The 12,287-nt window shown below is 42.1% G+C and overlaps 1 protein-coding gene across 2 annotated transcripts in view; it reads right to left on the minus strand.

Annotated features, from left to right (window-relative positions):
* The window catches only part of LOC124800079 (unextended protein), a 504,663-nt gene that overhangs the window by 107,839 nt on the left and 384,537 nt on the right, over positions 1-12,287 (minus strand). For both annotated transcript variants that reach the window (XM_047262967.1, XM_047262968.1), the window contains exon 5: positions 6,235-6,589. In XM_047262967.1, the coding sequence (XP_047118923.1) occupies positions 6,235-6,589 (355 nt within the window). The remainder of the gene's footprint in view (positions 1-6,234; positions 6,590-12,287) is intronic.

Below are 12,287 nucleotides of genomic sequence, written 5' to 3' on the forward strand. Positions count from 1 at the left end.
ATAGAAAATGCTTTCATCAATACCATAACGTGCTCCTGAAGTTCAACTTCACAAACGTATCATAACCACTTTAATTTTCTTCTGGGTGGGCCCCACAGCCTCAGATCTGAAGGAAGACATTACTCTACCAGGCTGTGTTTAAAGTATTTTATTTGCACCACTAGTTCCAGGCACTGCCAGTTCTCAAGTGCATCTAAAAAACATAACACTCCATAAACAGAGCAAGAATCTGAACGTCACACAACTACATTGGATGTAGCATTGAACGAAGATAGTAGGCACCTATAATAACTTACGTAAATAGAGCGTTGTCATATCAACGGCACGTGTTTTTTAACGAAATAACGATGTAACCACGTATGTTGCAACTGGAACTACTATGTTAATTTAACGCTGTATCAAATGTAGTTTTACGACTTTCATGTTCCAACACTCTTTATTTAGGCTACTTTATGTTTTTCGAAGCGCTTGAGAATGTGCAGCACCTGAAACTGGTAGTCCAAATAAAATATTTTAAACATAGCCTGGTGGAATTATGTCCTCTTTCAAACATAATCACTTTCTTCGCAAATTTATTTAAACAACCTAAGGGAAGTTTGAGAAGTTTAATAGTTACAAAATTCTCCAGCGGTAAGGAAAATTAACGACAGAATTGTCGCTTTATAGAGCCCTTCAACCTACAAAAGCTGCTACAGAAACCGCCTGGTTGCGGCGATGTGTATACGAAACGTACAATATTAGAACAAATCAGTCATAAAACTAGGGTGTTAAGCGAACTTTACGAGCCAAAAGAATCTGTCTGTTTACGTTGGACAATGTTTAACGGCAATCGTTAAATACACGAGACTAAATTTCATTAAGAAATGCCTTACGACTCATAACGTCCAATGTTCCCAATGTAACGACTGTAAAATTCGAATAAGAAAGATTGCTAGCCGGAAACCTGTTGTACAAATTCCGTTGCGTCCACAAAATTATAAATTAAGGTACAGCACAACACAATAGTGAAGCTACAGTTTCTAATTGTACGTATTATTGCGTGAAAAATGAGGCTCTAAGCAAAATCCCGATAGTGCCAGTTTATTGTTTGTATCAAATCAAGCTTGTTGGCGGAGTGGCACACGTTATTATCCTACAACAAGGAATAATTGGATGAATGTAGTAGTTTTCAATAATTCTGAAAATAAATGAAATAAAAAGGCGTCTTTCGAAACGGGTTCGATTATTAAATGATAATGCTTCGCAGAGATGACAAGCAACTGCAGTACTGGGCATTACATGAGAGGCCTTCTGCATTACGCAGAGGTTTACAGGCAGTATTCCGAGAGCGTACATTCCAACAAGAATCAGCTGACAAATTACTTCCGCCCACATATTCTCTCGCGAAGTGATTGATGGTAAACATAGTGTTTCGGCTTCTTGTAGTGGCTTACCTAAGTCGTAATTTCTGTGCACAATTCACGAACCGAATAGGGAGGAGGAAGGAGCTGGAAGAGGATGAGGGGGAGTCGTTAACGGTACTACATGAAGGTACCCTCGGCCACACTAGTGTGTTCAAGAAGTACAGACAGGCGAAGAGCAGATTTTATAGGAAATGGCCCGAATATAACGAAACAGGCGCTCACATTGGCATACCAATAGTCATGTACACTAGTGTTTCTGGATATTGCGGCAATATGCCAGTAAAATGCAAAAGCTATGAAAGCTGCACGATATTCAAAGCCGTTGAAAACATTTTCTGACGGATAACGCACCCGTGGCCCGAGGGGACCTATTGAACGATAATAATAAAACAAATAGGCATAGGAATGAAGCAGAACTCTAACATTGCGTGTTGTAAACGCTGCATGCCAAACCTGCACATGACTCCACGGATTGAGAATCGGGAACCGTTCCGTGAATCTGGTATTCGTGCACAGTACCGTGAAACAGAAGTTTGCAGGCGAATAAGGGTGTTTCACTAATACGACTGAGGAAGAGGAGCGACCGAATCTTTGATCTTGTGGCGAGCCAAGAAATTTCGACATCAATACGGGACGGCACATTTCGTCAACAATGAGAGGTACGACGCGTGGAGTTCCATCATTGTTACAACCTCCCCACAGCAGTTTGGCATCTCTTACGACGTAGACACAATGATTTTATTTATGTCCATAAGTTTAATCTGACGCAAACATACCAACCATTACAATGGGTTGGTCGGTGCCTCCGACGGCATACACATATTCTCTGAAAGTTTTCATTCGTGTGGCTACTGTGATCGTAGTTGCTGTACGATTACTCAGGATGTTTCAAATCAGAATATGTAACTACTGAAAATGCATATTTATTTTACCATAGTCGTTTCCTTTTGTTGACTTTAAACATAGTCTCTAGTCTAGATGCAGAGATATTTACGAGTTTGGTTTACTACTAAATCTGAAAGCAGTTCGTTCCAAAATATAACTGAAGGGTAATTTATGACTCATTGCATTTTCGTCTGTTTTCTGCACACATACGTACTGTCTACACAATCGGCAGTTATGTCTATCCCTGGCACTCGTTTATTTAGTCTTTTTTAACTCTTACTTGAAGCCTTTCACACTCCCTGGCGCAAAATACGACTGAATATTGCACCACTATTGTACACAAAGGCTTATTTACAATATCATATTAATCGTGCAGATTGTGTGTGCAGTGTTGTAAATTCCTCTGCTAAATTCATTACCCAACTTACCTAAATCGTTAGCCACATATGTACTACAACGTCAACATTTATACTAATATTTATTTATATATTTATGTGAGCGAGATAGAGAAATATTTTGAAAGCTAGTTAAATAAATACATATCAACGTAAATTTAACAACACAGAACACACATGACAGAGCATAAATCAAACGAATGTTTTTTTTACATGAAATGAATAACGAAATTAAGAATATAAGTTGGCCACACCTCCCACAAAGTACAGAAACGTACGTTTACAAGGAACTTAGCTCCAGTTTGGACTACTGTGGCAGATAAGAAGTGTGACGTCACAGAAACAAAGATCCTTACATAAAGAGCATTATACAACGTTAACAATAAACTCACACCCAACATGTCGATATGGGTTACCCTTGAGCACCATAGGAGATCAATGGTGCTCCACCCTGTGGACACGCAACACCAATGAAGTGTTAGCACGCTCACAGGTGCCATCCAGCACATTCGTAGAGCGGTACTCCAGCACGAAAAACTGTTCTCCAGTTTGCGAGATGAATACTGTTCCCAAAATTACGTTTTCTCCTTGACTTGCCAGTTTAACTGGCACGTAGCCTATTGAACATATCGAGGATTTAGTCACGGTAGTCGTCGAGAAAACTTTTGCTATTGTTCAGAAGCCAACCCAAATTCTCAGAAACATTACGAGTGCTGCACGGAACTCCTGGTTGGATACTGAACTGAAAATTCTACCGCGTCGTAATTGGCAGGATCGAAGACGATATCCGTCGCAATATCTAATAATAGAAGCACACACCCAGAGGGTCACCGATTTTGCTCTTCTTTTCCGTGATTGTGGTAATACACAGATGCACCAAAAGGTTGCTTTAACATTATGCACTTCCGAGGTGCTTTTGAGTGAGCTCGGTCCAAAGCTTTCCGGTCCTCCTGAATACCAAACGACAGCGTCAGTCGCCGAGCTGCAGCGTTAGCACAGAAGACAAAAGCTACATACAAAATCTGCCTGTGCTCCATTCAAGTCTCGTCATAATGTTTTTATAGTCTTTCGTTAAACAGTTGTATCACAACAACATGTTTCTTCAAAGTTAAAAATGATAATAATAATGATGGTAGTCATAATCGTACATTCTACCCGATATATTATCGAGGTATATTAAGGAATAGTGATTTAATTATTTATTTATCGGCACATTGATGCGCGGATCACAGTGAAGTCATACCGGACTTTATCTGTTTCGAACAATGTACAATGTTTCTTTGATTTTGGAGCAACATAAGAAATCAGCTCTGTCTCTTATTCGTGGCATGGGCCAGGAGTTGCCTGCTTTCCTACCTGCTGTGCGCCCGAAGTGACAAAAGTTGTCAGTGCACTGTTTGCAACAGTAGCGATCCAAGTTTCTGGCGGAAAATTTGGGACAGAAAAGATGAGATTCAATCAGAGACTCATGGCCTGACGCCTTAGAGGATTGTAATAATGCCACTGCTCGACAGCCTGCGGTTTCTTACGGTATTCAACAGGTACGAAAAAGTTTCAATCTCGATGTCTCGAAAATGCTTTAAAAGCACAGCGTTCTTAACCATCATTCCTTTCATCTGAGTATGTACTACGAAAGTGGAAAAAGTAAGCGGGATCGGTAACCTTTTGGTTGTATGCTTCCCTTGTATGTATCACAAACTTCGTCGTAACGATTTGTCTTCAGGTTGAGATTTACCCAAGTACATTATTTTGGCACAAGAGGCGAGACACTGTCAGTAGGTTCTGGAATCCACAACGCCGTGTAGGATCAAGTTAGCTTGTGGTCGCTGATTTGTCCAAGGTTGCAGATCCGCGGCTTCATACAATGTTTGAGGAGATTTTAATGATAAACAGACAGTTTGCGTATTTTTCACTTATTATTATTATTATTATTGAGCTCAAAGTAGCAACATGTTCCTCCACTTCAATATGGCGTCGTCTGTGTTGCGGCCCGCATCTCGTGGTCGTGCGGTAGCGTTCTCGCTTCCCACGCCCGGGTTCGATTCCCGGCGGGGTCAGGGATTTTCTCTGCCTCGTGATGGCTGGGTGTTGTGTGATGTCCTTAGGTTAGTTAGGTTTAAGTAGTTCTAAGTTCTAGGGGACTGATGACCATAGATGTTAAGTCCCATAGTGCTCAGAGCCATTTTGAACCATTCTGTGCTGCGACCGCACTATTTAGCAGAATATAATCATCTGAAACAGAGGCTCATGTCGTTCTACTAGGAACTGGCCCAACTCACTGAAAGCTCTCCAGAGCTGTCGACAAATGATCGATCACCTCCTGCTGAGATGGCTCTTTTCTTACTATGGTAGAATGTGATTCTTACGTTGTCAACGAGACCCCTACACCACAATTACGGTTTCTTATGAATAAATGATCATTTGTAGCCAGCCGGAGTGGTCAAGCGGTTCTAGGCGCTTCAGTCTGATACCGCGCGACCGCTACGGTCACAGGTTCGAATCCTGCTTCGGGCATTGACGTGTTATATGTCCTTAGGTTAGTTAGGTTTAAGTAGTTCTAAGTTCTAGGGGACTGATGACCTCAGATTTTAAGTCCCATAGTGCTCAGAGCCATTTGATCATTTTTACAATTTCCGATGACACTGAAGGCCAATTTCCAGTATGATTCAGTTCCGCAAAGGTGAATTCAGGAACTAGCAGATTGAAGCTTCTGCTCGCAGTAAGTTTATGCTTATAATATATTGATTGAACCGCGATGACATGGCGATTGAAGAACTGAGTGGACAAAAAACTAAAATCGCTACAAAAATATTAAAATAAAAATGAAACAGAATATGGTTACCATAACTATATAACAAAAGATTGGTTTTGGTTGTATATTATTAATCTGAACTCGAATTTTCCCAAGACTAGGTTTTTTTGTATGTAATCGATACTCTTGTATCTTTTTTGGTTACAATTAATTAAATGGTCTTTTGGCTGAAACACCTTACCTATTTCAAGGTTTTTTTGACCTTTTACATCGATACTTCAGTTGCTTCAGAATGCTTTTTCAAACAAGGTGCTCCCAAAACGGCCTTTGTGGGATTTTTTAGTAGAAGCTGCCCCCGCAAAACGTATTAAGTCATTGTGAATTAGAGATGGTCCAGAGATGCAATAGATATTAGTATTGCTGGGGATAATGTTTAGAAGATAAACCCGATATAGAAAATTTAACCACACGAAAACAACTGAAATTTCAGGGAGCAGCAGAAAATGTATGTTATGTTACATCAGAACGAACTTTTATTAAGCGAAGATTAGGTTATGACAGACACAGGGCCTTCCTTCTGACGCAATAGGTCTTTGATTTACAAAAATAACGGTCAGTTCAATAGAATCGTAAAATAGCTGAGTTGCGTTCTGTGGGTATAACACTACTGCGGGAAAGTACCATACCGGCGGACGACCATCGCTTGTAATAAAAACGTGTCCAGGTAATATACAGAACCAACAGCAATAGCAGAAGGTGACACGTTCGTAACAACGATTTGCTGAAACGTGGCACTTACCCTCACCAATTCCTTGAGCCTCTCACGGTTGTAGACGTTCCCGATCTCGACGCCGAGCAAGAAGTCGAGCACACGGCTGATGGGATAGGAGAGCGGGAAGGTGAGGCCCATGATGAGCTTGGTGACGTAGATGGTCTTGGCGCCGACGGCCAGCCCGTGCCTGGAGCAGATTGCCTGGGGCGTTATCTCGCCGAAGATGACGATGGCCATCGTGGAGCCGATCACGGCCACGAGGCCCGACGTCAGCTCGTCCATCACGATCGTCAGCGTCGAGTTCACGAGCACGTTCCCCAGCAGGATCGAGCACAGCAGGTAGTTGCCCATCTTGCGCACGGGCATGATGGCGCGCGCATACCTGTCGCAGAAATGGTCCAACGTCAGCCAGAACCATAGTCCAATACAAGTTAGCTGGCAACTGACAGCGAGGCAGATTGCTACCGCCTCCAACACAACAATAAGAGATGGCACTGTGGGCTCCACGGACACGAAAAAAGTAGCCATACTTCTTGGTATCGAGTACTTTCATTTCGATACCGACACTTTTTACTCGATACTTTCCAACTGATACTTATATCAGTACTGTACAGCAGATATCGTATCGAATGATCCTACTATTGATTTATTACATTTCTATTATTTAGCCAAAATTATAGCCGCATGATTCAGTCCTAACACTTTCAACAACTGAACGTGCAAGCACCAACCGGCAGGGACGTACTGAGGTGATCCTGCGCCACTGGCGAACTGCCAAAGTTGCACCCCTTCCCCCAAAAACTGCATTTCTGCAATTTTATGTGTAAATTTAGTACATTTTATAATTTTTAATTAGCTTTAATAAATTGAGTATGACTACCAGATACAACGAAATAAGTGTCCAAGGAATAGAAAAGGAACTGGAATCACTCAACAGAGGAAAGTCTACTGGACCTGACGGGATACCAATGCGATTGTACACAGAGTACGTGAAAGAACTTGCCCCCCTTCTAACAGCCGTGTACCGTAAGTGTCTAGAGGAACGGAAGATTCCAAATGATTGGAGAAGAGCACAGGTAGTCCCAGTCTTCAAGAAGGGTCGTCGAGCAGAGGCGCAAAACTATAGACCTATATCTCTGACGTCGATCTGTTGTAGAATTTTAGAACATGTTTTTTTGCTTGCGTATCATGTCGTTTCTGGAAACCCAGAATCTACTCTGTAGGAATCACAAGGATTCCGGAAACAGCGATCGTGTGGGACCGAACTCGCTTTATTTGTTCATGAGACCCAGAAAATATTAGATACAGGCTCCCAGGTAGATGCCATTTTCCTTGACTTCCGGAAGGCGTTCGAACCAGTTCCGCACTGTCGCCTGATAAACAAAGTAAGAGCCTACGGAATATCAAACCAGTTGTGTGGCTGGATTGAAGAGTTTTTAGAAAAGAGAACACAGTATGTTGTTCTCAATGGAGAGACGTCTACAGACAAAGTAACCTCTGGCGCGCCACAGGGGAGTCTTATGGGACCATTGCTTTTCACAATACATATAAATGACCTAGTAGATAGTGTTGGAAGTTCCATGTGGCTTTTCGCGATGATGCTGTAGTATACAGAGAAGTTGCAGCATTAGAAAATTGCAGCGAAATGCAGGAAGATCTGCAGCGGATAGGCACTTGGTGCAGGGAGTGGCAACTGACCCGTAACATAGACAAATGTAATGTACTGCGAATACATAGAAAGAAGGATCCTTTATTCTATGATTATATGATAGCGGAACAAACACTGGTAGCAGTTACTTCTGTAAAATATCTGGGATATGCGTGCGGAACGATTTGAAGTGGAATGATCATATAAAATTAATTGTTGGTAAGGCGGGTACCAGGTTGACATTCATTGGGAGAGTCCTTAGAAAATGTAGTCCATCAACAAAGGAGGTGGCTTACAAAACACTCGTTCGACCTATACTTGAGTATTGCTCATCAGTGTGGGATCCGTACCAGATCGGTCTGACGGAGGAGATAGAGAAGATCCAAAGAAGAGCGGCGCGTTTCGTCACAGGGTTATTTGGTAAGCGTGATAGCGTTACGGAGATGTTTAGCAAACTCAAGTGGCAAGAGAGACGCTCTGCGTCGCGGTGTAGCTTGCTGTCCAGGTTTCGAGAGGGTGTGTTTCTGGATGAGGTATCGAATATATTGCTTCCCCCTACTTATACTTCCCGAGGAGATCACGAATGTAAAATTAGAGAGATTCGAGCGCGCACGGAGGCTTTCCGGCAGTCGTTCTTCCCGCGAACCATACGCGACTGGAACAGGAAAGGGAGGTAATGACAATGGCACGTAAAGTGCCCTCCGCCACACACCGTTGGGTGGCTAGCGGAGTATAAACGTAGACGTAAACGTAGAATCCGATGACGCTGGTTTATTCAGAAGAGGGTTCCGTTTCGATGAAGAGAGTATAGGTGTCTATAGGCCTAATGACCAAATGCTCTCGTAATATTATTCATCAGCTACAGAAGGCTTATAATTGAATTCTTTTTCATTTACACATAGCGGCGAGAATACTGCCTGGAAGACATTCTGAATCACGTACCTCTTCCACCTTTTTTGTTACTTCCTTCTCCGCCGCGTCTCGTTCCAGTTCTTTACTTGCAAAAACCGGCAATGCGTTCTGTCTAATGGCATATTTTCTCCGACACCCGTTCGCCAGCTTTGCGATCCTACGATACCGCAGCAAAGTAGCAGCAGTAACTGCACTGTTCAACATAAGCGACCTATATAGGCAGTAGTTGTATGGACAAAGCGCACTGTTTCCACGTAAACCATGTCAGCGGTAGACGTCTGTTCGGTTGCAGTAATTTCCTTATGATGCTGCTTTGACGAAACGACACAGTGTTTACAGTCGCGGGCCGACAGAAACTACTCTTGTCGTGGGCAGAAGATAGAAACACTCGCGGTTATTTGTTAAACCGTCTTTCCTATCTTTTTTTCGGTCAGTTTTCCGCCCCACTTTTCCTGCGCCCTTGCCGGTGTGTATTCGCCGTCCTCACGATGCGGTCCTCCATGCAGGGCAACAGTTTATCGCTCCGTGTACGCGTGAGCGACAGAGCGAGTGTACGAAATCATTTGTCACACTTTGCCGATCTTTGGAATGATTTGTTCGAAGTGACTTGGCTTGGAATCTCTCTGTTTGAAAACAGAGATGGTGAGATTGGAGCCAACAGTTTGTACATACTCTAATCTTTTTATCAAAGATAAGTAATATCGATAGCTCAAGGTATCAATCTTCTTATGAGAACGATACCTTTTTTACAATACTACTACTACTGAGTAACGTACCGGACGTTTTTCATTCGGTACTGTATCCTTAGACAGCTCCAACTATATTGCCGCTTCCGCTGCGTGAAGCACCATATCCTTTAGTTCACAAATAGGAAACTTTCGGAACGTAAAAATTTCACGTTCTTTCAGAATACCGGAGTAACAGATTTTTGACAAACTTAGACACTGCATACGAATCTACGCTATACCTGTATTTCAGAATTCGTAAATGGTGTTTGTAGAAAGACTTTAAACTTTCGACAGCTTATACATACCAAACGCAATGTAATACCAAACTTTGAAAAGATTTATTGGCCAGCGATTCTGGAAATCACCGAAAAAAATATTTCACTAACATACAAAGTTTTCAAGATAAAAACAAATAAGTGTAAAGCTGTTTCCAAGATGTGAAAGTATCACCGTACGGAACTATGATCATGCTACTGTCCCTAACTAAAATGAAGAACACAATTTTGACATGCTATAGAGATACTATAGAGATCTATAACATATTTGAATTTCAGATTTTCCTTTTTACGTAATTTTGTAAGATATAAGGCTTTAGAGCGATTTTCTATTGGTATGGAGATTGGAGCCCTGTGGCTGCCTGAAGACGGTGTTGTCGCTACAGCACCGCAGATGTGGGCTTTCAACATCAGACGAACTAATTTCAATCAGGCTGCTGTGTTCGGTTATCGGAGAGCTGAAAAGCTTTCGATTCCAACGCGTTCTCGAAAACTCAAGCCCAGAGTTTCAGCACCATATCCGACAACAACGCAGCATTCGAGGCCAGAACGAAAATAGCTATCAGTTGTTCTCGTAAAATTTCTTTGTTCTCGGACGCGTATTTGTTTCTGTTTGCTTCCATCTCTGTCTTACTGTAGCGACTCACCCTTAATGAAAAGTGGCAGATAGTCCACATGAGTACTAAACGGAACCCGTTAAATTTCAGTTGAACAATAAACTGCAGAATTCTAAAAGCTGTCAATTCGAGCAAATACCTGTGAATAACGGTAACGAATACTTTAAATTGGAACGATCACTTAGATAACGTTGTGGGGAAGGCGAAACAAATACTGCATCTCTTGGTATAAAACCAAGAAGATTCAACAAATCCACTAAAAAGACTGCCTACACTGCGCTTGCCCTTCCTCAGATTACTGCTGTGCGGTGTGGGATCTTTAACTGATAATATTGGCGGAGTACATAGAAAAAGTTCAAAGAAGGGCAGTTCGTTTTGTATTGTCGAGAAACAGAGGGTAAAGAGCCGCGGATATGGTACGGGACTTGGGGTGGCAATCATTAAATCAAAAGCGTTTTTCCTCACGGCGAGATATTTTCACAGAATTTCAGTTTCTAAATTTCTCCTCGCTACTCGGAAATACACTACTGGCCATTAAAATTGCTACACCACGAAGATGACGTGCTACAGACGCGAAATTTAACCAACAGGAAGAAGATGCTGTGTTATGCAAATGATTAGCGTTTCAGAGCATTCACACAAGATTGGCACAGGATGACCAGCTTAGGTTTCCAATACCTGAACAGAGAGGTTTACCCATCTTAGTTCAAATGGCTCTGAGCACTATGGGACTTAACATCTGTGGTCATCAGTCCCCTAGAACTTAGAACTACTTAAACCTAACTAACCTAAGGACATCACACACATCCATGCCCGAGGCAGGATTCGAACCTGCGACCGTAGCAGTCGCGCGGTTCCGGACTGAGCGCCTAGAACCGCTAGACCACCGCGGCCGGCTTACCCATCTTAGTCGAAGGCTTTTTTTGTGTGAGGTTGGTGACGGAGGGCTACACGGCGAGCTAGGTAATATCGAGAGAGACAGCGGCACTCTTCGGTGAACGCTTGGTGAGTACGGATCGTAGCTTTTAACCGGGGTTTCAGGTGATAGGAAGCAGGTTGAGTTAGGACTTCGTAATGTGTAACTGTTGAAATACTTAAGAACTTCAGCTTAACTGAATTATATTGCTTTAAATAGGCGATTGTTGGGTGTTTAAGTTTAAAGTGTGGAAGTTACTTTGTTGATTTTGAACAACGATGAAGTGGAATTTCAAACGGTAAATCAGATTAGGAAAAGCTGGTTAGGATCACTTCAACCGTACGAGTGTGTAATACTGTGTCGAAGTGAGTATGATTTTTAATGATTTTTAATCTTATATTTTGTGGAAGTTGCTTTTATCTTTGTGTGTCGATTTTGTGCCACGTGTTTGGTAATCAGTGACTCTTCTGGTCCACCACGGCACCGCAGTAGACTTTATTCTAACAGTTTGCTTGTTTAAAGAGCTATAATTTCCACATGAATATCTGTTCTTTCGCGCTCTTTCTACAAAGCAGCACAACAGTTTGATTCGGAATGCACCACGTGCTCTGGTTCGGCCGTTTGCAAGCAACAGACGCAGTTAGTATGTTGAATAATTATCACACAACCTCATGCTTGGGTTAAACCTCTGTCCAGAATAGTGCATGCGTATAATCGTAATTCGAATCTCATTGAGATATTTTTATGGTATGAATGCAAAGAAGATGATAGTATCATTGTCTCCCACCCCCGTTTTCTGTGTTTCTTCTTGCTGTAGTTAAATTGTGCTCTGTTACATTCTCATGTAATTCTTACTTAAATATTTCTAGTCAGGCACCAGTTATGTGTAGTTAGGATGTGCAACCGAATACTTAGATACAATAAATAATCTACTCGAAAGATAAAGTCTGTGGTGTTGACCTTACCCACTTACTCCGATTTCCA

Source organism: Schistocerca piceifrons, chromosome 1 (genome assembly GCF_021461385.2).
Source record: "Schistocerca piceifrons isolate TAMUIC-IGC-003096 chromosome 1, iqSchPice1.1, whole genome shotgun sequence".
NCBI lineage: Eukaryota > Metazoa > Arthropoda > Insecta > Orthoptera > Acrididae > Schistocerca > Schistocerca piceifrons.